This window comes from Phyllobates terribilis, unplaced genomic scaffold (assembly GCF_046119375.1).
Source record: "Phyllobates terribilis strain yellow unplaced genomic scaffold, ASM4611937v1 Scaffold_2__4_contigs__length_985480577, whole genome shotgun sequence".
NCBI classification, from domain to species: domain Eukaryota; kingdom Metazoa; phylum Chordata; class Amphibia; order Anura; family Dendrobatidae; genus Phyllobates; species Phyllobates terribilis.
The window spans coordinates 873,006,737-873,034,136 of NW_027362762.1; the positions used below are offsets into that span (position 1 = coordinate 873,006,737).

Here is a 27,400-nt window from a genome sequence, read left to right on the forward strand (position 1 = left end):
TAATAGGACATGTAAATAACATAGAGTACTTACTGTACACTATTTTGATCAAAAAAAGCGTAAAAACCATCCCACCGCAACAAGGTGTACTCAATCGTGATGAGAGAAAGCAGCACCATACTTGTCTATGCATTCTGTGTGGTTTTCCAGCTCGACTCCATTGATATAAATAGGTCTAGGCTGCAAATTCACACACAACCCCTAGTCAGCTATGGTGCTGTTTTTGGAAAAAAAAGCAGCAATGTATAGTTTTTTCAATTCAGGGAAAACCCTTTAACTATAATCTATACAGTGGTACACATTTTACTAAATCTATCAGTGCAATTTAGTCTTATAGGCAGTTGTCAAGAACTAAATAATTGATGACTTTTTCACAGGATCTGTGGGGGTTCGACACCTGGCATCCCACCGATCAGCTGATTATATATTCTACCATATGTTCGCAATGTACCAAGTGCAAAACCCTAGCTCCTTATATTGTTCCTGGCCGCTCCCTGGTGCTGCAGATCAGCTTTATTTTTTTTAATAGGCCTGAACTTCCATACTCTGCATTGGCCACTAAATAGTGTACAGGGCTATGTTGTTATGCTCAGTACATTGCTTATATCCGGAAATCAACGGAGCAGATTTTAGATGTTTGGTGGGGGTTTCACTAATGTAATATTATATATGGATAGGTCAGTAATTGATTAGTCCCAGACAACCCCTTTAAATTGTATATTTATCATTGTGACTCGTGCTGTTCAACGAATTAGGCACAACTTTATACTGTCTAGTCCAAGTTTACACCACCTATTACTTGTCTGTCTTTGTGATTTTAAGTTACGGAAAAGTTTGGTTCATAAATTAGGCAACGTACCTTCCAGGGCTGTGGAATCAGTAAGCCAAACCTCCGGCTCCTCGATTTCCCTGACTCCGACTCCACAGCACTGCCTCACTACTGAGCATGTACATAAAGTGCAGCACTGCCTCACTACTGAGCATGTACATAAAGAGCAGCACTGCCTCACTACTGAGCATGTACATAAAGTGCAGCACTGCCTCACTACTGAGCATGTGCATAAAGTGCAGCACTGCCTCACTACTGAGCATGTGCATAAAGTGCAGCACTGCCTCACTACTGAGCATGTACATAAAGGGCAGCACTGCCTCACTACTGAGCATGTACATAAAGAGCAGCACTGCCTCACTACTGAGCATGTACATAAAGTGCAGCACTGCCTCACTACTGAGCATTGTAATGCAGCGGCTTGCGGCATTACTGTAATGGTCCAGGGTGTGTTCTGGCTGACCATGTACCTCTCCCTCAGGTGACTGATCACATGACTGTGACATCAGCACAGGTCCTGTGCACACAGAAGGACTGATCACATGACTGTGACATCAGCACAGGTCCTGTATGTGACGCGCCCCCTGGGCCAGTGTTGTTTGGGGGATACCCGGAGCCGGATCAGATGGGGGTTGTAGTCTCCGAGTGGCGGTGACCCGGTCCGTGCCCAGGGTGTCAAGCTCAGTGTGTGGCAGTCCTTACAGATGTTATTAGTGTTCTTTGTGTCGACTACGCCACCCGTTGATTTGCGGTCAATACGGCCGCCGCTGCAGCAGGGTCCGCTGAGGCTGGTGGTATGTGTGCAGCTTCGGGTAGTATAACCCCCAACGGGAGGGGTATAGCCTCAGGGGGTCAGGTGTAGAGGATGGTGGTAGTGGTGGTGCAGTGTGGATGTTAAGAAGACTCCGAGCCGGGCTGTGCAGTTCAGGGTTTTTACTTACTGCTGTTCTTGTGGTCACTCTGGCCTTAAGTGACCGCCCGAGCCGTGCTGCGTCCACCAGGTCTTGGACTCGGCCAACCCCCAGGTGATTCTGGAGCGTGGTCCTGAGCTCCCTTTCTGACTTGTCCTTCTCTCTGGCCTTCCCCACCAGGGATCCACCTAAGTCCGGCTCCCTCGGGCCTCTTGTTGGTAAACCCTTGTCTCTGGGTTCCCTGACCCTATTCTTGGTTTGCCTTCCGGGTGGATTTAGTGGGTGGTCGTGGCAGATCCTGCCCACGACCTCCGGTCTCTGGCTAAGGTGTGCTGTAGCCTCCACCAGCTTGGGATCCGGTACCCTGTTGCCAACTCTTCACCCTCTGATCTAATTTTGGGTTCTTGGAGTTCCCTCTTCTCCCCCTTCTGGCTCCTTCTTTCTCCTCTCTCTCTGCTTCTCAGGCTCTCTCAGACTGACCAAACCTCTACAAAAGACTGACGTCTCACAGACTGACCCTGTCCTAAGATGGTGCCCACCTTATATACTCCCTCTATGTGTGAGCTCAGGTGACCAGCACCCAATGAGCTCCTAGCATTACCCAGGCTGCTCCCCCTATCTGCCCCTACACTACTGGGATGTTCCACCCCCCTCCCACTCCAGCCAGGAACAGACACTGTCGTACCTGCACATTTCTCTAGTGGGAGTACCATCGGTCTGTTCCTCGGAAATGGGATGTGTGTAGTGCATGCAGCTAACTGAGCTCAGTTCCACACTCCATCCTTACCCGGGAGTGGAATATCACACCTCTGGGTTGAGGTGCAATACCCCTGTAGCAGCCGAATCCTCAGGGTGCTACATATGCACTGAAGGATATATAAATCTTGGTGCTTTTGAGACACGGTGAAAAAAGGCGTGAGGCCTGTTCCCTGTGTGTAGGGGATCCCAGTAGCCTTGGAAGGCTAGAGTCCTGGAAGGCAGAGGCTGGATGTTATGTGTGTAAACATACCAGTAGCCTTTGAAGGTACATGGCCCGGAGGCCCATCTGGGAAGCCGTAAAGCCGCAGCGGTGGCAGAACCAAGCTGAGAGAGGCAGCTAAAACCCGGCAAAGGTAAAAGCGCTGCTTGATGTGGACATTTATATTGTTACCTTGCTGAAGGCTGTATCTGGAGCCAAGTGGACATATCCGTCACTGGAAAGGCTCTTGGACACTATATGTGTAATATGTCGGCGTGCCACTGAGATGGACTCTGTTATGAGCGGTTTATGATAAGTAATAAACTGCTGGATTGTGAAATACCGGAAAGACGTTGCACGTGTGCTTTAATTGACCCGGTGAAGCGAGTGCCCCTCAGCATGATGAATAGCGCTGCCTTACAGCATGTACATAAAGTGCAGCACTGCCTCACTACTGAGCATGTACAGAAAGTGCAGCACTGCCTCACTACTGAGCATGTACAGAAAGTGCAGCACTGCCTCACTACTGAGCATGTACATAAAGTGCAGCACTGCCTCACTACTGAGCATGTACATAAAGTGCAGCGCTGCCTCACTACTGAGCATGTACATAAAGAGCAGCGCTGCCTCACTACTGAGCATGTACATAAAGAGCAGCACTGCCTCACTACTGAGCATGTACATAAAGAGCAGCGCTGCCTCACTACTGAGCATGTACATAAAGTGCAGCGCTGCCTCACTACTGAGCATGTACATAAAGTGCAGCACTGCCTCACTACTGAGCATGTACAGAAAGTGCAGCACTGCCTCACTACTGAGCATGTACATAAAGTGCAGCACTGTCTCACTACTGAGCATGTATATAAAGTGCAGCGCTGCCTCACTACTGAGCATGTACATAAAGTGCAGCACAGATTCATCTAAACTAAAAGTCAAGATCCATAGATCAGGAACAGAACAGACATTTATAGGACATTTCATAACTTTCCCAAATTCTTATGAAAACATTAATAGCACATCCAACATTATACTAATGAACCCAATTTATTATATATTTTAGAAGTTGGTCCATTTTATACCAACTCTGACTTAACCAAAATGGACTCCGACTCCACAGCCCTGGCCCCTTCCTTAACTCACTGTGCGATCGTCCACACATTGTTGTGAGCATCTTGAAAACGGATAATAAATATTATGGAAGGGATATAAGAGCTTTAATTTGTGCAAATTAAGCCATATTTCTGGGGCAGGTAACTTATTACAGTATTGTGCTGATGAGACTTAATTTCTTTGCCTCTCTCCACTATGTAAGGCTGTGTGCCCACATAGCGTTTTTCAAGCGTTTATGCTGCGGAATTTCCGCAGTGTAAACGCTTCAAAAACGCTTGGTAATCCGCCCCCCCCCATGGTCCTCAATGGCATTCCGCAATGTCAATGCAGCGTTTATGCTGCGCTCAAAAATCCGCAGCATGTTCATTAATTTTGTGGAAGCGCGGCGTAATCGCCGCCATTGACTTGCATTGAGATGCATATAATCCGTGTCAGTACATTTGTACACACGGATTATATGTGACGCGCCCCCTGGGACATATTCCTTTTTTTGAGGGGAATACCCGGCACCGGATCAGATGGGGGGTTGTAGTCTCCGAGCGGCTGTGACCCGGCCCGTGCCCAGGGCGTCAAACTCAGTGTTATGTGGCAGTCCTACAGATGTTATTAAGAGTTCTTTTGTGTCGACTACGCCACCCGTTGTGATGCGGTCACTGTGGCCGCCGCTGCAGCAGGGTCCGCTGAGGCTGATGGTGTAGGTGCAGCTTGTGATGGTATAACCCCCAACGGGTGGGGTATAGCCTCAGGGGGGACAGGTGCAGAGGATGGGGGTTGTGGTGGTGCAGTGCAGACGGCAGTGAAGACAGAGTCGGGTTGTGCAGTTAAGGGTGTTTACTTACTGCAGATGTTGTACTGGTCACTCCAGCTTCGAGTGACCACCCGAGCCGTGCTGCGTCCACCAGGTCCTGGATCCAGCCAACCCCCAAACAAGTCCGGAGCGTGGCCCTGAGCTCTCCTTCTGTCCCGTTCTCTGGCCGTCCCCACCAGTGATCCACCTAGGTCCAGCTCCCTCGGGCCTTCTGTTGGGACACCCTTGGCCTTGGGTTCCCTGACCCTTCATGTGGTGTGCCTTCGGGGTGGATGTGGTGGGTGACCGTGGCAAACGCTGCCCACGGTCTCCGGTCTCTGGCTGGGGAATGTTTTTACCCCCACCAGCTTGGGTTCCGGTACCCTGATGCCGACTCTTCACCCGGGGATTTAAGTTGGGATCTTGGAGTCCTTTTCTGCTGTTTCCCCCTCTGGGTCTCTCTCTTCTCCTCTCTCACTCTGGGTCTCTCTTCTCCTCTGCTCGCTGACTTGTTCTCTGCATCTGACCCTGTTCTTAGTTGGTGCCCACCTTATATACACCCTCTATGTGTGAGCTCAGGTGACCAGCACCCAATGAGCTCCTAACTTTACCCAGGCTGCTCCCCCTATCTGCCCCTACACTACTTGGGATGTACCACCCCCCTCCCACTCCAGCCAGGAACAGACTCGGTCGTACCTGCACATTTCTAAGTGGGAGTACCGTCGGTCTGCTCCTCGGAAATGGGATGTGTGTAGTGCATGCAGCCTACCGAGCTCAGTTCCACACTCCATCCTTACCCGGGAGTGGAATATCACACCTCTGGGTTGAGGTGCAATACCCCTGTAGCAGCCGAATCCTCAGGGTGCTACATTCCCCCCTGGTAAATCACAGCACGTCCTCGGGCTGTAAGACAAAAACAACACCAAAACATACAAAATTTTTCATAAACATATAAAACATATAAAACAACATATATATATATATCAATATAAAACATTCTCGTCGTCTCTTGTTTCTGGTTCCTCCTCCGGTCACTGTGCAACGTGTGACCGGGTAAAGTGCGACAGTCTCTCTGGAAAACTGGTTTTCCTATAAAACCGGTAGGGGGCGCTTTAGGACGCGCAACTATATACAAGGGATATGGCCGCTCTCAGTCCTCGGCCAGGTAAAGGGAAGGGAATGGCTGCTCACAGTCCTCAGCCTGGTATGAATACGGAATAACGGGTAAACAGTTCACTCATGCTGGTCCCAACGGGGACTATATATATGTAGCAACAGTTTCTTTATACCCCGGTCGGGTAACTATTTACAGCACCTACTCCGCTGTACTCAACAACGTCTTCCTCCTGCTCTTTCTTTGGGGATCTCAGCTTCAGACCCGTCCGGATCTTCTTGCTCTTCCTCCTCACATCGCAGCTCCTCCTCTGTCAGGCGATGCACATGGAGGGCGTAAGGTCCTTTGGCACACTTGTGCCGGGTAAAGGTGACCTCGTCCCCGATATAAAGGTCACGACCTCTGTGCCCCTCCGGCAGATGGGATTCAACGTCTCTGCGCGTTACAAAAACGTCACCGAAGGTGCTGCGGTCTCGGATGAAGCCCCACCCATGCTGCTGGTTGAACTTGATCACTGTCCCGATGGTGCGGGGACAATGCGCTGCACGGGGGTCCCTCCTGGTTCGGCTCTTCTGCTCGGCGCTCCGTACTTGGGCCTGTTGCTCCCGGACCCGCCTCTCTCTCCGCTCCCTCGCAAACTCTTCGAGCTGCTGTCGGCAAAACTCAGCACGCTCCGCTGCAGCTGCCCTGGTTTCCTGAGTGAACCCCATTAGGTCTTCTCCGGTGGGGTCCCACTCAAATTGGGCTTCTTCCAGAGGAGGCGAGACCCGTGCCACGGGCTTCGGAGACGGAATCAGGGGCTCACACAAGGGCCCTAGTCTCTGCTGCCGTTCCAGCTCATGGAATTCTTCGGGCCAGATGAAGGGCCGCCCGTCCGGCCATGTGAGCTGGCTGAACAAGTCCTCCCCCAGGTGTGGCACCCTTGGTTTTACGGGCGCGGTGGTGGTGGCGCCCGGATTGCCCAGGCCTTGCGGCCAGGCCTGGGGCACCTGGAAGGTGAAGGGCACCGTTAATACGGCGGCGCCCTGGGCTACCTGGCCTTGCGACCAGGCCGGAGGCTCCGCGGAGGTAGGGGGCGCTGTTGGTGATGCGGCGCCCGGGGGTACTAGGCCTTGCGACCAGGCTGGTGGTATTTCCTGCTTTGTCACGCTCCGGGTCGAGGCGCGTGACGTCACAGGGGTCGCTGCGGCGGCTTCCGGTCGGGGCCTAGTCCATAGCGGTGACATGGCGGCTACGGGCACAGCAGGGGGACTTTCGGGCTCTGCGACGGGGAGCTGGGGCAGGTGGGCGGTTTCCCGGCTTGGGGTATAGGCGTCCCCTTTACCTGCCTCCTTGCGTCCGGCTCCCTTCTCGGCGCCGTCTCCGGCCTTTGGTCCTCCCGCGCCATCCTCAGAGGCGGTCTGTTTCCTCTTCCAGGGTAGCGTGCTCCGTTGACTGGTCTCAGCTTGCTGGGCCATCTCCCGGCTCCATTCCGCCAATATCTCGCGCTGTACCCGGGCCATCCTCCGTGCGAGGCCCTCCAGGGCAGTCTGTGCACACTCCCGGTCTCGGGGGAGCTGTGCAAGGACCTCCACTAGGCCTAGTGGGGTCGTGGTGTCTAGCAGGCTCCTGACCAACGGGTCGGTGCTGCTCTGCTCTTCTTCCAGCAGGCTCCTGGCCAGCGGGCCGGTGCTGCTCCGCTCTCCTTCCTCGGTCTCTAGCAGACTCCTGGCCAGCGGGCCGGTGCTGTTCTGCTTTCTCTCCATCTCCGGGTAAGCTCCTCCGCTACTCCTCTCCAGGCTTCTTGCCTCCGGGTGCGCTCGCTCCAGACTGCTCCAGGCGGCACCCATCTTCGTTCTTTTCTTTCGTCTCCTCCCACTTCGAGGGCGGTCCCGGGGCCACTCGGTGACTGTCAGCTCCAGGGGTAGTTCTTTCACGCTGACAGACACCTCCAGCATCACAGTCTCTGTTGGTGGGGGCGGTTTCCACTTTTGGCGCCATTTTCTGTCCTGGCCCACGATGGGAGGCGGCCTCTTGCCCTCCTTTGGCACGCCCATAATGGCGTCCGCTGCTCTTCCAAGGCGGGAAATCTTCGGATTTGGCGGGAAGCGTCGCCCAGTGGCGGGAAACTCTGCAGATGGCGGGAACAAGCTGGAAATGGCGGACAATCGGCGGGAAACGACCTGTGATGGGGTCCGATGGCGTGGACCCTCCGGAACCGGCGGGAGACTTCTTTCTGAGGTAAACTTGCACTTTTCTTCAGGCACGCAGTACCCGGGTGTTGCGGGCACGTAATCCTGCCGACTACGCCAAAGTTGACGCGCCCCCTGGGACATATTCCTTTTTTTGAGGGGAATACCCGGCACCGGATCAGATGGGGGGTTGTAGTCTCCGAGCGGCTGTGACCCGGCCCGTGCCCAGGGCGTCAAACTCAGTGTTATGTGGCAGTCCTACAGATGTTATTAAGAGTTCTTTTGTGTCGACTACGCCACCCGTTGTGATGCGGTCACTGTGGCCGCCGCTGCAGCAGGGTCCGCTGAGGCTGATGGTGTAGGTGCAGCTTGTGATGGTATAACCCCCAACGGGTGGGGTATAGCCTCAGGGGGGACAGGTGCAGAGGATGGGGGTTGTGGTGGTGCAGTGCAGACGGCAGTGAAGACAGAGTCGGGTTGTGCAGTTAAGGGTGTTTACTTACTGCAGATGTTGTACTGGTCACTCCAGCTTCGAGTGACCACCCGAGCCGTGCTGCGTCCACCAGGTCCTGGATCCAGCCAACCCCCAAACAAGTCCGGAGCGTGACCCTGAGCTCTCCTTCTGTCCCGTTCTCTGGCCGTCCCCACCAGTGATCCACCTAGGTCCAGCTCCCTCGGGCCTTCTGTTGGGACACCCTTGGCCTTGGGTTCCCTGACCCTTCATGTGGTGTGCCTTCGGGGTGGATGTGGTGGGTGACCGTGGCAAACGCTGCCCACGGTCTCCGGTCTCTGGCTGGGGAATGTTTTTACCCCCACCAGCTTGGGTTCCGGTACCCTGATGCCGACTCTTCACCCGGGGATTTAAGTTGGGATCTTGGAGTCCTTTTCTGCTGTTTCCCCCTCTGGGTCTCTCTCTTCTCCTCTCTCACTCTGGGTCTCTCTTCTCCTCTGCTCGCTGACTTGTTCTCTGCATCTGACCCTGTTCTTAGTTGGTGCCCACCTTATATACACCCTCTATGTGTGAGCTCAGGTGACCAGCACCCAATGAGCTCCTAACTTTACCCAGGCTGCTCCCCCTATCTGCCCCTACACTACTTGGGATGTACCACCCCCCTCCCACTCCAGCCAGGAACAGACTCAGTCGTACCTGCACATTTCTAAGTGGGAGTACCGTCGGTCTGCTCCTCGGAAATGGGATGTGTGTAGTGCATGCAGCCTACCGAGCTCAGTTCCACACTCCATCCTTACCCGGGAGTGGAATATCACACCTCTGGGTTGAGGTGCAATACCCCTGTAGCAGCCGAATCCTCAGGGTGCTACATATGCGTTTCAATGTGCGGATGGTACCCAAGTCTGGAGGAGAGAAGATTCTCATCCAAACCTGGGTACCATTGTACCTGTGAAAAAAAAGAATAAAATAAAAAATAAAGATTATATTCACCTTCTGGCGGCCCGCGCAGTGCTTCTCCTCTTTTGCCGGCACATCGCGTTGGACTGTAGGACCTGCGGTGACGTCACAGTTATGTGACCGCAGGCCCTTCAGTACAGGGCACCACGATCAGCTGGCAGCCAGAATAGGAGCGCAGCAAGACTCCGGGGGCCATTGGAAGGTAAGTATAGATTATTTTTTACCATTCTTTAAGGTCACACTATATAAATCCATGCCTGTTGCATGGATTTATATAGTGTGACCTAGTCGTCAAGCACTTTCCAAGTGATGCTAAAATCGCTTGGAAATCGCTTGACAACCCGCATGCGGAAATGCATGTGAAGAACACTTCACATCCGCATGTATTTGGCAGAAAAAACGCATGTACAATCCGCATGTACAATCTGCATGCACAATCTGCATGCGTTTTTTCTGCCAGGGAGATGCAGAAATGCTGCAGAAATTTTCTGCTTCACTTCTGCATCGTGGGCACATAGCCTAAGGGGGGACCCAGGAACTCCATGTTAATGCGTACGTTCTGCGGACCAGTATGATTGTACAGAAGGTCATTATAGTAGGACCTTAAACTGATCAATACATTCAGCAGGGTGATAAACGATTAATACATATGACAGATCCTAAATGAAGAACATGTGACTTGGAATAATTCATTGCTGTATCTGCCTGTGAAAATATCCCAAGACTTAAGAAGCCATTAATAAATCTGAATGTGTTCCCAGACAAGCTTGAAGCGGACATAATCTAAAAATACAACTGTGGAAGCATCAGTCCAGCATTCTGCCTTCAATCACTGCTAAAGCTGGAAGAAAATGTCAAGGAAATCCAACATTGTGGCACTTACGGAGCAAAAACATCTGAAGTGGTCAGGACTGGCGGCACAAACACCGCACATGATGACCGTCCGGCCACCATTGCTTCACTGCTCCACAATTCACCTCTAACCACAGTTGTATGAAAATATTGGCGAAGTATATGAGGTGTAAGTAAATTATATTTACTGAAATATTTTTAATGGCAAAGAAATCATTTTTATAGCAATGCCTGTCTACTTCAGGCATTAAAACAACCCTGGTGGTACCATGGAGCATTTTCAGTTTGGAAGATCCCTCCATGACAACTTGGCTGCCTTGGGAAACAATACATTTTCTGTCTTGAGCATCAGATCCTTGTAGTTTTTTGTAGAATTACTGCCTCCTAGGGAAAACTTGACTTGCAATAGACATCACTTATCATGGTTTCCTTATATGTATGGAATAAGGCCAAAACGCAATTTACTCTTTACATGTGTTAGTTTCCGATTAAGGGAGTTTTTTTCCACATCACTAAAATTATTGCAAATTGCTTGTAAACAATGTAAAAACTAGAAGCTTTGAAATTGCCGTTACGGCACCCTTTCGGTGGCCCTGTCGGGTCTTACATCCTAGCCCCCCTCAAAATGGGATTCGGACATATGCGCCGAAGGGTCGATAGACTATAATGGTGCTAGCAGAGCAAACATACCTTCTGACATGCATCATTTCCAGGCGTATACGCCTACTGGAGGCGGACACTCAGACTCAGTCTACTACGCTGGCTTGACCACTGGATCTGGACATCTTTAGTGACCCCGCGCTCCTCTGATGCCTCCGCCTCCAGTATCAGAGACTGCACAGATTTGGCCACTGATCTGAAAGGATAATTATCAGGAATGCACCACTTTCTCCCAGCAAGCAGGAAGCTGGGATGCGGTGGTGGAGGATGAGTTATTGAAGCGCTAAGTTGAGACATCCTATGTAAACCATCCACCCCCCCCCTTTAAACCACCAACCATTTATATGTCATATAGTGTCACGCAAGATGGTGGAAAGACTTTGTGCAACACAAAGGGAAGAGGGAAGAAAGGGAGCCCAGACTCTAAGGAAAGACCTAGTGGAAACCTCCTAGTCTGGTCTAGTGTCACCCTGTCTCCCCCAACGACCTTATATTGGCTTTTCACCAATCGCAGCACACGTGCCTCGCCCTGTCTTTCCCTGGCGTATGGCTAAGGCTAGAGAAGGGAGGAGATGAGCACTAGTCGATCCCCACTGAACACTAAAGACAACAAGGGTGGATAAACAGGGGGAAATTGCTTAGCTTTAGTTGACTCCAGACAAATGCACACACGTCCTCAAGCTCCAGAGAGGAAGAAGTACTGCTCTTGCTAAAGCCTTCACAAGGAGTAATGAATATCGCCGGCACCTCCCTCTGGAACACAGCAGGTATTTATACACCCAGGCCAGGGTGTTAATTAGCCAGAGGAAGGTAGGCGCTAGGTCCTAATGACAGCCTCTAAGCAGATGTCTGTAATGCCAAACGTAGAGATCTCCTGCAACTAACTGCAGGGCGACTGTCTGTCACTTCTGACACACCCGTGACATATAATTCTTGCTCTCGTGTTTTTTGAACTGCAATGAATAGATGTAGTGACCCACATATGATGCAGATGGCAATGACTAAAGAAGATTCTGCTTATTGTAGTGATACATCTATATCACATTGCACGTCCTTCTTGATCTGTGTTTTGCATATTCCCCTAAGCTGAGTACACCCCTGCGCTGCACCTACTAAAAGCATAGCCATGCAAGTAACCCCCTAGAGCCATGGCATGTTCCATCTGGGTTATACATCCTTCAGGATGAGCACTTACATTCCAGATGATCACCTACTCTGGGTTCTAGAACTGCTTCATTTTGGTATAGAAGTTTCCAAATGACCCTTTCTTTGTTACAATTAGTAACGTTTACCTGTGCGCGCTCTAATCTACGGATGGAGCAATCTTCACATGAACGATTCTTCCATCACGGATGCTCGTTTGGAGCAACCATTGTTCAGACGCGAGCTGTGAACACTCCAATACAAATAAATGAATGTACCTGCTACACAAACTGCATAGTCATGCCACGATTACAATTTAGCATGCCACGCATGTCCTTTTACCAATTTGTATCTAACTTGTAGACTCTAGAATGACTAGTTTTGGGAGCTAAAACTGCAGAGTTATTAAGCCTTTTAAAGGGCATTTGTCAGTAGGATCAACCCTCCGGAGCCGTCTATATGGGCGTGTAGGTCATAGGAAGCTGAATAAAATGATACCTTGATATCTGTGAGCTGATGTCTTAATCCAGAGAAATCCACATTTTTCTTAATATAACATACTTCAAGAAGCATCCAGAAATGGATTGAAACAAAGCGCTGGAGAGTTCTGAAGTGGCAGCAATGAGTCCGGAACTAAATCCCATTGAACACCAGTGGAGAGATCTTAAAATTGCTGTTGGAAGAAGGATCCTTCACATATGAGAGACCTGGAGCACTTTGCAGAAGAGTGGCCCAAAATTCCAGTTGAGAGGTGTAAGAAGCTTGTTGATGGTTATAGGAAGCGATTGATTGCAGTTATTTATTCCAAAGGTTGTGCAACCAAATATTAAGTGGAGGGTGCCAACTATTTTGTCCGGCCCATTTTTTTTTTTTGTGAAATTATGTCCAATTTGCCTTTTTTTTTCTGTTTTTTTTTTGGGGGGGGGGGGAGTTGATCCAATACACACAAAGGAAATAAACGTGTATAACAAAACAAGTAATTGCAATCATTTTTTGGGAGAAATGCTTCATTTTTTTTGGAACAATTTCAAGGGTGCCAACACTTTTGACCATGACTGTATGTATACAGTTCTGCTCAAAAGTTTACATACCCCGGCAGAATTTTTCCTTTCTTGGCCTTGTTTCAGAGAATATGAATGATAACAAAAAACCTTTTTCTCCACTCATGGTTATTGGTTGGGTGAAGCCATTTATAACTACTGTGTTTTCTCTTTTTAAATCTTAATTACAACCAAAAACATCCAAATGACCCTGATCAAAAGTTCACATACCCCAGTTCTTAATACCGTGTATTGCCCCCTCTAACATCAATGAAAGCTTGAAGTCTTTTGTGGTTGTTGTGGATGAGGTTCTTTATTTTCTCAGATGGTAAAGCTGCCCATTCTTCTTGGCAAAAAGCCTCCAGTTCCTGTAAGTTCTTGGGCTGTCTAGCATGAACTGCGCGCTTGAGATCTCCCCAGAGTGGCTCAATGATATTGCGGTCAGGAGACTGAGATGGGCACTCCAGGACCTTCACTTTGTTCTGCTGTAGCCAATGACAGGTCGACTTGGCCTTGTGTTTTGGATCGTTGTCATGTTGGAACGTCCAAGTACGTCCCATGTGCAGCTTCCGAGCTGATGAATGCAAATTTGCCTCCAGTATTTGCTGATCACGTGCTGCATTCATCTTTCCTTCAACTTTTACCAAGTTTTCTGTGCCTTTGTAGCTCACATCCCCAAAACATCAGCGCTCCACCTCCATGCTTTACTGTAGGAATGGTGTTCCTTTCTTCATAGGCCTTGTTGACCTCTCCAAATGTAACGTTTATGGTTGTGGCCAAAAAGTTCAATTTTGGTCTCATCACTCCAAATTACCTTGTACCAGAAGTTTTGAGGCTTGTCTCTGTGCTGTTTAGCATATTGTAGGCGAGATACTTTGTGGCATTTGCGCAGTAATGGCTTTCTTCTAGCGGACTCAACCATGCAGCCCATTTTTCTTCAAGTGCTTTCGTATTGTGCATCTTGAAACAGCCACACCGCTAGTTTTCAGAGAGTCCTGAATTTCAGCTGATGCTATTTGTGGGTTTTTCTTCACATCCCGAACAATTTTCCTGGCAGTTGTGGCCAAAATTTTTGTTGGTCTACCTGACCGTGGTTTGGTTTTTACAGAGCCCCTGATTTTCCATTTGTTAATCAGTTTGAATGCTGCTGACTGGTATTATCAATTCCTTGGATATTTTTTTGTATCCCTTTCCTGTGTTATACAGTTCAACTACCTTTTCCCGTAGATCCGTTGACAATACTTTTGCTTTCCCCATGACTCACAATCCAGAAACGTCAGTGGCTAGATGAAAGATGCAAGAGTCTGTCTGGATCCCAGAAACTCACTCAGCTTTTATGCACACACACTGATTACAAGCAAACAGGTCACAGGTGAGGATGTTACCTTTAGTAGCCATTCGAACCCATTTGTGTCAAATTCTGTGCATGCTATCAGGCCAAAAACACCTAGGTATGTGAACTTTTGATCAGGGTCATTTGGATGTTTTTAGTTGTCATTAAGATTAAAAAAGATAAAACACAGTAGTTTGACAATAAATGGCTTCACCCAACCAATAACCATGAGTGGAGAAAAAGTTTTTTTTTTGTTATCATTCATATTCTCTGAAACAAGGCCATGAAAGCAAAAATTCTGCCCGGGTGTGTAAACTTTTGAGCACAACTGTATCTATATATGTAGATAGATAGATATACATGTATCTATATCTATCTCATACATATTTGCACTGCAATTCGTCTCTCTCTTACTGTGCTTGCCTTAATTCTCCTTGTGTGATGTTACAATCACGAGCACACATTTATTGCAGTCATGAAAAGAGCAGAACTGTAATTTTACTATCCTTTGTCCAACAGATGGCGCCATCAATCTAACTAATTACTGTTCTACTGTGCTATTAATGTAATCGCTTCCTGAGTTTTATCAGCTGAGAAACTCTTATCAAGCCTCTAATAATAAATGTTGTATGAATTCCTTGTGTTTAACACCCAGGTCAGAGTTTTAAAGAGTTTCCACTACTATGATACTGATGGCCTATCCTTAGAATAGATCCTCAATATCAGATGGGTGGGGGTCCGATAGCCAGCACCCCTGCCGTTCTGGTGTATGGGGCAGGACATCATAACTGCTTACATTGGTTACTTGCTGCTCCCGAACACTGCAGAAGAATAGAAGCTGATCGGCAGCAGCGGTTCTCACTATGTTTTTATCCGGCTGTTGCCAAAGATGGTAACAGGTGATCGGTGAGGGTGCGGAGTGTCAGATCCCCCTGATCGGGTATTGATGACCTATCCTGAGGACAGCTCATCAGTCCCATAGTGGTGGAAACCTCCTTTAACGCAAGTTCATAATAAATTTTCAAAATTTTGATTATTTTTTTTCCCCTATTAGGGTAAAAAGGAGAAGAAAAATAAAATGGGAAGTTACTTTACATTAGCTGGCCTATAGCATAGCCAATATTTATTTTAAATAGAGTTGGCTTCAATATATTGGGGGCAGGTTGCAGGGGGGCAATCGCAATGATTTGACATCTTTCCAATTGCTCTTCTCTATTTCCTGCAGGTGACTGAGCAGAATTTTATGGCATCATGTAGTCTTACGCTGGACCGATCGTATCGGTCGTCTACACTGTGTTCCAAATTATTATGCAAATAATATTTTCTCAGATTTTCCCAAATTACCTATATGAATTGCAGTCATTGTAATTTTCCAGTCAAATAACTATTAGAGTACAATTGAAAGGTTTTTGTACAAACTGCCTATGATAACAGTATATTTTTTAAAAAATAAAAAACTCAAACTGCACTCAAAATGCATGTTCCAAATTATTATGCACAGCAGAGTTTTCAACCTTTTCATTTTAATAAAGAACAAAAAAATGGTCATTTTTGAAATTATAAGCATTAGCAGGTTATTACAAACTGAAATCAAACAGTTTTCAACTCAAAACTTTATTCTAGGTGATGTTACATTTGCACATAGGACCGCTTGTTCGAAAGGAGCTTCTGAACTCTCTTGTCCATTGAATTTGTCAGGTTTTGGATGGTTTCTGCTTCAATTGTTTTGCATGAGGACAGAATACCCTCCCAGAGCTGTTGCTTAGATGTGAACTGCTTCCCGCCATCATAGACACTCCTTTTGATGATGCTCCAGAGGTTCTCAATGGGGTTGAGGTCAGGGGAGCATGGGTGCCACACCATAAGTTTGTCCCGTTTTATGCCCATAGCAGCCAGAGATGCAGATGTGTTATGTGCAGCATGAGACGGGGCATTATCATGCATGAAAATGATCTTGCTGTGGAATACACGGTTCTTCTTCTTGAACCATGGCAGGAAGTGCTGTTTGAGAAACTCAACATACATTATGGAGTTCATCTTTACCCCTTCAGGGATCCTAAAAGGGCCGACAATCTCTCTCCCCATGATTCCAGCTCAAAACATTACTCTTCCTCTTCCTTGTTGGCGCCGTAGCCGTGTTTGCATGGGGTGTCCATCAACCAGCCATCCTCCACTCCATCCATCTGGACCATCTAGCGTTGCACGGCACTCATCGGTGAACAAAACAGTTTTGAAATCAGTCTTCATGTAATGTTTGGCCCACTGGAGCCGTTTCTGCTTGTGTGCAGTGGATAGAGGAGGTCGACAGGATGGCTTACGCACAGCTGCAAACCTCTGAAGGACCCTGCTTCTTGTTGTTCGGGGGACGTTGGAGGCACCAGCAGCTTCAAAAACTTGTCTGCTGCTATGACAAGGCTCTTTTAACCTGATGTAATTGCCTGTAGGAAAGAGTCCTCAATTTTCCCTTATCAGCACGCACACGTGTGTACTGTGAATCAGCTGCATACTTCTTGATTGTGCGATGATCAGGATGAAGTGTCTTGGCAATGTTGATTGTAGTCATGCCTTGACCTAAACACTCCACAATTTGTTGCTTCTCAGCAGCCGACACATCCTTTTTCTTTCCCATTTTGGCAGAAAATGTAGGCTGCTTAATAATGTGAGACAGCCTTTTTAAGTAGTCTTGCCTTTCATTGGACACACCTGCCAAACTAATTAGCACAGGTGTCTGCAATTGCTTACAGTGATATAAAGAGCCCTGACACACATCACCATCAATGAGTTTAACTGACAAACACACAAATTCTTACCTTATCACTCCTAAACACTTTTTGCATAATAATTTGGAACACCGTGTATATAACTAATGTGACAAATAGTAATCCAAGCCTATATATAATAGGAGGACCGCTCGGCCCATATATCGATGTCAGCAGCCGCTTCATGTAGCTGATTGATAATGATCACAATGTGAACAGCGTATTGCTTCTGCTGCCATTACACATTTCAGGGAGTAGATTAATGCTTTATTATATTTAATCGTTCACTAACTCTGCCAAAAAAGACCATATCTAGTGAGAAGAGCTTATTACGTATGTGGATATATAACCGACCATACAGTTTATTTAATAACGTAATGGAAAGCAAAGTACAACTCAGCAACCACAAGATTAGAAGCTTCATGGTGTAACTTTGCTCGGCTGTGAGCTCATACACTGATGTGAATAATACACAATGGTATAGTCACTGCATTCATAAGAATTTTTAAAGAGAATCTGTCCCCAGCTTTTGCTATTTAATCTGAGAGGAGCTTTATGTAGGGGCAGAGACCCTGATTCCAGCGATATGTCACTTCCTAGGCTGCTTGCTGTTATTTTGATACAATCACAGTTTTCTTCGCTGCAGATCTAGCAGAGCTCGGAATGCTGAGCTCTGCATAACCCCACCCACACCACTGATTGGCTGCTTTCTTTGTACACTGTATATTGACAGAAAGCGACTAATCAGTAGTGGGGGCGGGGTTACACAACAGTTAACTAGGAGGCACAAGACATAGTTCTGTAGTGATAATCTCCTGCTGATAAAACTCTGATTTTATTGAAACAGCAACACACAGCCCAGTAAGTGACACATCCCTGGAATCTGGCTCTCATTCAATACACCATGCTGATCTCAGATTGCATAGCAAAACCTGCTGACAGATTCCCTTTAAAGGTAACCTGTCACTTGGTTTAGGACTACTAAATATTCCGCATTTTGTAGTGTAGCTGGGGTTTAGCATTGTAAATATGTCTATATCAAAGCTTATACATTACAAGAGAGATGAGCCTACCAGCATCAGACACTTTCCTGGCTTCCTCCACTGATTAATTTCCTGGACTCACCTAGGCAATGCATAAATCCTTTTCACTACCTACGGCCTGTTTCCCACTTCTGACATTCACGGTCCGAGTATGGACTGACCAAACATCGCGGTCCTTACTCGAACCATGAATGTCAGAAGTGTGAAAACAGCCTATAACCAAAACACCTGATTCTGACATGGTCATGTTCGCTGCTGTCAGATTGGGTGGCAAAATTTGGGGACAGATTCTCTCTAACACCACCAATCTGAGAGCAGCATGATGTAGAGACAGACCCGGATTCCAGTGATGTCACTTACTTGGTTACTTGCAGTAGTTTTGATAAAATCCCTGTTTTATCAGCAGGAAATTATCACTAGAGGACTAGTAAACCTATTGCGTGATAGTCCTTCATATTCATAAACTCTATATAACCCCGCCCCCACCAGATTGGCAGCTTTCTGCCTATGCACAGTGTAGACAGAATCTGCCAATCAGAGGTGTGGGCGGGGTTATACAGAGCTGAGCATTCAGAGAACTGCTAGATCTGCAGCGGAGAAAACTGTGATTTTATCAAAACTGCAGCAGGCAGCCCAGTAAGTGGTATATCACTGGAATCAGGGGCACTGTCTATACATCATGCTGCTCTCTCATGGGGTAGCAAACACCTGGTGACAGATTGATTTTAAACTTATTAAGAGATTCCCTTCTAATATTGTTTGCATTTATTTTTAACCTCTCTCCCTCATGTGCTTAGCTATTTTTCTTGAGTTCAAGTGCAGAAGTGACAACATTTTTGCATTATGTGACTGCCTCTTTATTATAGACAACTGCTGCTTCCAATGATTTAATGCCAGGTTACCATCGTTCATAGCACCCTGCCTTCCTTTGAGATAACCAAAAACAGCTAGAGTATTATTGAAGTCTAAAATATGGCCAGCCCCTCCTAAATACTTCAAGGAATTTTCCACCTCTGAATATTTTCTTTAATAAACCTAGTTCCTCCTGCTTGACTGAGTACTATCATCTTCCTTGACTATACAGGTGGCTTACTACAAACTACCTGAAAAAGAAGCAGAAAAAGTGTTTTCTCAGTTTTTCTCCCAATAAAGTGCACATTGAAGACCCTTCTAAACCCAGTAATGAATCAAGAAGGGAAGGACAGACCTGCTACCCAAACTATCCTCTCATTCCAAAAATTATGTCCAATTTGCCTTTTTTTCCTCATTTTTTTGTGTTGTTCCAATACACACAAAGGAAATAAGGTTTTGAATGAGATTGGCAGGAAGTTGTTCCAAACACACTGGAGAACTAACTACAGATCTCATGTGGATGTAGGCTTACCAGCTTACACTGGCATGTCGCTATCCAGTAGGAGAAATGTTAACCCCTAGATCCCAGTCAGAAGCCCCTCATACAGCCAAATCAGACCTCTTGCTTTGCACTGATGACGGGCAACACCCCAAAACACAGTGTCTGTTAATTGAGATTCTGGTTTGGCTTTTATCCTAAGTCATGTGGCAAGGTTTGTTAAAGGGTTGATATTGACTTTTAGGATTGCTACTTCGATAGTTGGCGATAGAGTTCAAGTCCTCTTCCTCTCTAATAAGGCAATTTGCAGGCTTACACAAATCTTTCATTCTCTTTATATAATCTCCGACAGACTTAATGATGTTGATATCAGGGCCATATTATCACTTCCAGAACTCCTTGTTCTTCTTTATCTGAAAATAGTTCTTAAAGAAGACCTTTCACCAAATTTTTAATGCTGAACTGAACACATGATATAATAGTGGCTGCAGAGCTGAATAAAACATTTTTTTTTTTTTTTACATTTCTCCTCTCCGTAGCGGAGATATTAGCAATCAAAATATTTAGCACCTAATGAGTTAACTTTAGTCGAAGGGGTTGTCAACTACTCTGATAACCCCTTCTCAATCACTTTGCCTCCCCCCCCCCCCCCCAGTAAAATAATAACACTTTTATGATGTCTGTTGCTGGTGCCGTTACAGCAGTGTCGGCACTGGCTCTCCCGGGGCTTGCTTGACATTGTCATGTGATCAATGCTGCAAGTTAGCGCTAGCTTCACTCTCCTCTCCTACAGACATAATTGACATCTGGAGGAAGTAAGAGAGCAGCAGCAGCTCTCACTTCCTCCGGATGTCTGATTTGTCCGAAGGTGGGGAGAATAAAGCAGCCGCTTATTGGCCGCAGGGATCGTGTGACATAACAATGTCACGCGAGCCCCTTTAGAGCCAGTGTCGAAACTGCTGTAACGGCACCAGCACCAGACATGATAAAAGTGTTATTATTTTACTGGGGGAAAGCATAGCGATTGAGAAGGGGGTGTCCATGTAGTGGACAACTCCTTTAATCCCAATTGAGTGTTTTCTCTTGGGGTGTGTACTTTTTGTCCCTGTATGAGTGGCTAGCTGATAACTTTTGTTCAGTCCAAATGGGTGTTAACTCGTTAGGTGCCAGAAACAAAATAAAATACAAAAAAAGTTTTATTCTAGCCCTCAGCCACTGTTATATAATGTGTCCACTTCAATAGAAAACATTTGGTGAAAGGTCCTCTTTAATGACCTTGGCTGTATGTTTGGGGTCATTGTCCCGCTGCAGAATAAAATTTGGAGCGAATGAGACGCCTCCCTGATGGTATGGTCTGATGGATAAATGTCTGCCTGTACTTCTCAGCATTGAGGACATAATTTATTCTGATCAAATCTCCAATTCCATTTGCTGAATTGCATCCCCAAACTACATATACAGTGTATAAATATATATATATATATATATAATATATAATGTGTGTGTGTGTTATAGTACACACTCGCATTTATGTATCCTAGGATAACGTGTACAGTGCCCCACATTTCTCATTTATAATGTATCAGACTATGTGCTGACATGCTGTAATCTTATAAAGCCCTGCCGATGGCTGCTCTCTATCTTCTCCGTTTCCTTCCATGTGCTCTGTTGATTTTCTTGTTGCCATGGGAAGACTGAAATAGATATACACTTCAATAATACCATTACCTCTTCTGCCTTATTATTAGAGGCTCTCGCTCTCCTCTGTCCTTGATGACTGTTTCTGGAAAGTCATTGGCGTAGAAATACTTTTCAAGAATTATTTCTAATTTTGCAGACCACTCACAATATCTTCCTTGAAGGATAGCCAGGGATGGGAATGTCATGAATAATGAAAGCCAATATATTCTATTTTGCTGGTGAGTTCCGGTCATGGTGTCTGCACTTTATGACTGAATCTGGTGAACATTTTGTATTCCATTTCATTCTTGTATATCTGTCCCATACTGAGAAGTAATGTTGTGTTCTGTACTGCACTTACATGGAGTTGAGGGTAACATCTATTGAATTAGATTAAGTTGAATTCTTGTGAGGACACGGGAGTCAGGGAGTTGCTCTTTACAGCCGGATTATGGGGAATCTTCTACTAAAAGATTTAAAAGGATGTACAGCTCCCATGACTTCATAGTTGAGCTGTTGACTATGGTAAGCTTGCCCACACAAATGGCTCGCCAAGTAACCTGAGCTCTATCTACCTTACTTCTACATATGGATGACTTCCAGTTGATTTGTTGTTTTTATTCCATATTAAAAACTAAGGCCTGTTTAGGCAGGGATGTCAAACTTAAACACACAGAGGACCAAAATAAAAAACGTGGACAAAGTCATGGGCCAACCAGTATACAGTAGATTGCAGACAAAGTCCTCCATACAGAATAATGGGTCCCACACAGTCCTTCATATAGAATAATGGGTCCCACATAGTCTTCCATACAGAATAATGGGTCCCACATAGTCCTCCATACAGAATAAGGGGTCCCACATAGTCTTTCATACAGAATAATGAGCCTCACATAGTCCTCTATACAGTGTAATGGGCCCCACATAGTCCTCCATACAGAATAATGGGCCTCACATAGTCCTCTATACAGTGTAATGGGCCCCACACAGTCCTCCATACAGAATAATGGCCCATAAGGGTGGCGGTTCTGGTGTCAGGGGCCAAATATTATCACCCTACGGACCAGATTTGGCCCAAGGGCCGGAGTTTGACGTATGTTTAAAGGGAACCTGTCACGTACATCCAGCCCAATGTGTAGACCGCAATTTACAGAGAAGGAGAAGCTGAGCAGAATTATATATCATCAGTTTGTTGGAAAAGATTCACTATAAAGGATCATGTACCAATTTTCCCATGAGTGCTGGGATACCTATAATAGTCTATGGGGCTATCTACATGTCCAAATTTTTCTTCGGACTGAGTGGTCCGTGGAAAAAAAAAATCAGAGGCATGTCTGATTGATTCAGGTGTGCGATCACAATTGGCATTGGAAGTCTGAGTCCGTAAAAAAAAAAATCTGACCGCTTTTTAGTAAAAGGTGATTTGCAAAGTTACTTCTTTTTACAAGCACTTTGCAAACATGCCCATTTTAGAAGATGGGAATACCCTTTAATGAAGACTGTTATGTCACTTTCCTTGGGCATAAAAGTTTCAAACTTTTCTTAAACAGTGATAAAAACTGGAAAGGAAAAAAGCGCAAACCCGTGGTTTGTCCTGATGAAGAAGTTGTAAACTTCAAAACGCGTTGACGAATAAACCGCTTACATTTGGATTCTGCATCCTTCATTCCTCTTCAACGGCTACGCAGATTAACCCATTGGTTTTCAGTTCAGTGTCTAAACTTTTCTTAAAAGTAGAAGGGTTGTAGCCAACTAATTTATGGTAAAAAGTGGTGTAATTTATGATAGCAGAAATTTACTCCAACTGATATCAGGGGCATGTTTCTGATTCTGGTGCATGGGGCGGCCCGGAAAATGGACCATATAAATTACAAGGAGGGCGTCTCTTAATAAATTTAGCATATTGTGCAGGATCTGACTTTATATCAAGACTGGCATAAGAGAAGCCCGTTTTTATGAATCAAATGTGTCTTTGTCTTGTAGGTAGTAACCAAAAATAATCCTTGTAGAGAATGTAAAGCAATTTTAATCCCCCATCGTAAGTCTTTAACAGATGCATGAAATCACAGCAGGAAATGTCAGTATTGGTACGTTCTTCACCATTCTGGCTTACTAAGACTCGCCGTCACTCCATGGGCAGACATGATCACGTAGCACTTTGACCTTTACCTATTTAAAGTTGTTTTGACTTTTCGTGCTTTCACGCTCAGTGGTGACAATCCTTTTTTATATGATCTGACCTGTTCCAGGTATCTGCCCTGGAAAAATTGTCCTACAAAAGGTCACATTGCTTATTCTATTCTGTGGTAGGGGACAGAGCGCTCCAAACTCCCTGTTGGCTTCAATACTTGGTTCTGAAAATAGCCCTTTGTCTCTTAGAGAAACACGCTTACTTATTGGTTTGGTTGCCCAGTGAAAATAAAGCTCTCTTCTTGTTTACTGGTCATTAACTTTTTTTTCTTTCCCAAAAATGACAAAAAAAATTGACAAAAGGAGGAATTGTGATAAAATTGCACCTCTTTTTGTTTACGTGATCTTTCACCCATGTGACTGTTCCAGTATGGCATGAAACTCTTGACGCTAGTGATTGGCTGCAGTGTTCACCTGGGTAGATGGGCACTTCATTACTGCAGCGAAGTAAACTGAGATCGTCGGAGAGAAACGAACTGGGTTGCCAGGGATTTTTCTTATCACATTTTCTCCCCTTTAACACTTTTTATGATTTTGGCAAACCCCTTAAAGTCCTTTTATCCTCTTTTAATTATTGACTACATTTATTTATTTATTTATTTTACTCACTTATATAGTGGCATTAATTCCACATCGATTTACATACATAATCATTACTGTCCCCATTGGGGCTCACAATCTACATTCCCTATCATTATGTCTTTGGAGTGTGGGAGGAAAAGTACGCAAACACGGGGAGAACATACAAACTCCTTGCAGATGTTGTCCTTGGTGGGATTTGAACCCAGGACCTCAGCGCTGCTAGTCTAAAATGCTAACCACTGAGCCACCGTGCTGTCCAAGAGCCTACGTTTAGGCTCTTTTATGAGTGGTGTTTTTTTTCTGCATTTGCAAAATGACAGGCAGATCTTTTTGGGTTGCTGCCTAGCATTAGATGCAGGTTCCAACCAGGGCTGTGGAGTCGGTAAATCAAACCTCTGACTCCAACTCCTCATTTTCCATGACACCGACTCCAACTCCCTCATACACGGCTCATGTTGAAGTGATAAATTTACTGTAGCGCAGATTCATATCAGCTAAAAGTCTAGACCCTTAGATCAGGAATAGGACAGACGTTTATAGGACATTTCATAACTTTCCCAAATTCTTATAAAAAAATATTCCCCACAAACTGCATTGAACTACTGTACCCAATTTATTATATATTTTAGGAGTCGGAGCTGGTCCATTTTATACTGACTCCACCAAAATGGGCACCGACTCCGACTCCAACTCCACAGCCCTGGTGCCAACACCAGAGCTCAGTAGCACCATATGCTCGTGGGCATCTTACAGGTTTAAAGAGGAGGTGAATTTGAACAGCAGGTAACTATAGACCAGGTACCCCAGTAGTTCTTGAAATGTATGGGGGTTTAACCTGTGTGTTCCTCATAGTGGAGACTTTGAGTATAGTCATGTTTGGCCGATTTTGATGCAGAAATCTCTGCAACCAAAAATGTCGTTCCAACCATCTGAATTCGGTTATTTCTGCGCATAGATTTCTACAAGTCCCATTCAGATGAATGAAACAGTGGCAGAAATGTTGGCAACAAATTCACCACATGACAATATACCCGTTATTTGTAATGTCTAGCCCATGCAAATGAGTCTGGTTTTAAAAAAAAAAAATGAACGAGCAAAAAAGTTAAAAGGGGTTGTCCGACCTAGGATACAAGTCTACAGTCACTCTGTGTGACTGCAGACCTGTGAATCCTCCCAGCATGCACACTGCGCGCTGTGAGGATTATCCATTGCTGGCACGATATGTGTAGCACCCTGAGGATTCGGCTGCTACAGGGGTATTACACCTCAAGCCAGAGGTGTGGTATTCCACTCCCGGGTAAGGATGGAGTGTGGAACTGAGCTCAGTAGGCTGCATGCACTACACACATCCCATTTCCGGGGGACAGATCAACGGTACTCCCACCAGTTTATGTGCAGGTACGATAGTGTCTGTCCCTGGCTGGAGTGGGAGGGGGGGTGGAACATCCCAGTAGTGTAGGGGCAGATAGGGGGAGCAGTCTGGGTAATGCTAGGAGCTCATTGGGTGCTGGTCACCTGAGCTCACACATAGAGGGAGTATATAAGGTGGGAACCATCTTAGATCAGGGTCAGACAGGCAGACAGCTACTAGTCAGTCTGTTGTAGAGGGTCAAGCAGTCCTGGAAGAAGAGAGAGAGGAGTCAGAAGGACCCAGAGGGGAAGAAGAGGGAACCCCAAGAGCCCAAATACAAGCAACAGGGTGAAGGGTTGGCACAAGGGTACCGGATCCCAAGCTGGTGGAGGGCACTAATCCTCAGCCAGAGACCGGAGGTTGTGGGCAGGATCTGCCACGACCCCCCACTAAATCCACCAGGAAGGCAGACCAAGTATAGGGTCAGGGAACCCAGAGGAGGTGTACCCACCAAGAGACCCGAGGGAGCCGGACATAGGTGGATCCCTGGTGGGGAAGGCCAGAGAAAAGGAACGTCAGAAAGGGAGCTCAGGATCACGCTCCAGAATTACCTGGGGGGTTGGCCGAGTCCAGGACCTGGTGGACGCAGCACGGCTCGGGCGGTCACTCAAGGCCGGAGTGACCAGAACAACAGCAGTAAGTAAAAACCCTGAACTGCACAGCCCGACTCTGAGTCTTAATACCATCCTCACTGCACCACCACAACCACCACCCTCTACAACTGACCCCCTGAGGCTATACCCCTCCCGTTGGGGGTTATACTACCAGAAGCTGCACACACACCACCAGCCTCAGCGGACCCTGCTGCAGCGGCGGCCGTATTGACCGCAAATCAACGGGTGGCGTAGTCGACACTAAAGAACATCCAGCAACATCTGTAGGACTGCCACACACTGAGCTTGACACCCTGGGCACGGACCGGGTCACCGCCACTCGGAGACTACAACCCCCATCTGATCCGGCTCCGGGTATCCCCCAAACAACACTGGCCCAGGGGGCGCGTCATATGCACATCCCAGGATTTTGAAATATTTACCCATTACTATGGACTATGCTTTATTTCTACATTATTGTCACGTATGAGAATATGCTAAAAATACTTGTGGAAACAATGTTATATTATAATCCATGGATGGTGTAATTCCTTCTTGGCACAGTCAGGTACATTCGTTATTTTAAGACCATTGAGGAACCCTATAAATAACATGTAATTACTTCTTGTCACTAGGTCGGTACTGAGGAAGCATATGACGGGTTTTTCTTTCAGCATTGACTCTAATTAGTAGGCACTTTAATTGCAGGAACAGTCATCTCACTGTGTAGTTTCGCTAAGAACTAAGGTTGTGATTTCTATTAGTTGCATCAGGCAGAAGATGGATCCCAACCATTGTGGATTATCCCAGCATGAAGGCTTGGACTGGCCCAGAGGAGAACAGGAGAATCCTCCGGCGGTCCATCACCCTCTTATATGAGCACAATATACTTGAATCACTATGTACAGACAAAGGCAGCATCTTGTTCATGTAACAATCTGCCCAGTTCATTGTTATATACATTTTAAATTGAGAATAATGTCATATTTGCATGCAGCTGAAAAGTGGGACCCTGGAGTTGGATACTGGTTGGCCCTTGGCACCCCAGTCCGACACTGGTGTATGATAGCAGTACTAATGTGATCTTGAATTCTGAATGTCATAATGATGTGGGGGGCTCTCTACTTGCGTGTGCTTCGGTTTGGGCTGGACGAAGAGGTAGACATATCTGCTCAAATGTGAATGGATCATTTATTTTGGAAATTTGGTAAAGATTTTATATAACTACCTTCAGTAAGCGGCACTAGAGATGGCGTTTTCCTTCCTGAAGGAGTGCTAATTTTTACACCTTTTTTCCAAGGAGCATTGACTGGATTATAAATTTTCCTTCTGTCTTCCTTCCTTGCTGTTCACTGCATCTTACCAAGTGTCACCCGTCTCTAGCAGCAGAGACGCGGAGACAGTTTACAGGAAGTGAGGGCGAGAGTTTTCTTCATCTCTGCTTCTGCTCTCCTGTCTGTCAAACTGCAAACAGA

The 27,400-nt window shown here is 46.3% G+C and overlaps 2 protein-coding genes across 3 annotated transcripts in view; one reads left to right on the forward strand and one right to left on the reverse strand.

Moving 5' to 3' along the window:
• Nucleotides 1-27,400, forward strand: part of CMSS1 (cms1 ribosomal small subunit homolog) — a 413,413-nt gene that overhangs the window by 291,359 nt on the left and 94,654 nt on the right. The window contains exon 1 of one of the 2 annotated variants that reach the window (XM_073668101.1): nt 21,239-21,388. The exons of the other annotated variant lie outside the window; for it this stretch is intronic. Within the exon in view, the coding sequence (XP_073524202.1) occupies nt 21,361-21,388 (28 nt within the window). The 5' untranslated portion in view covers nt 21,239-21,360. Of the gene's footprint in view, nt 1-21,238; nt 21,389-27,400 lie in introns of those variants that run through there. 2 annotated transcript variants of the gene reach the window in all.
• Nucleotides 1-27,400, reverse strand: part of FILIP1L (filamin A interacting protein 1 like) — a 317,635-nt gene that overhangs the window by 258,538 nt on the left and 31,697 nt on the right. The window lies entirely within an intron of this gene.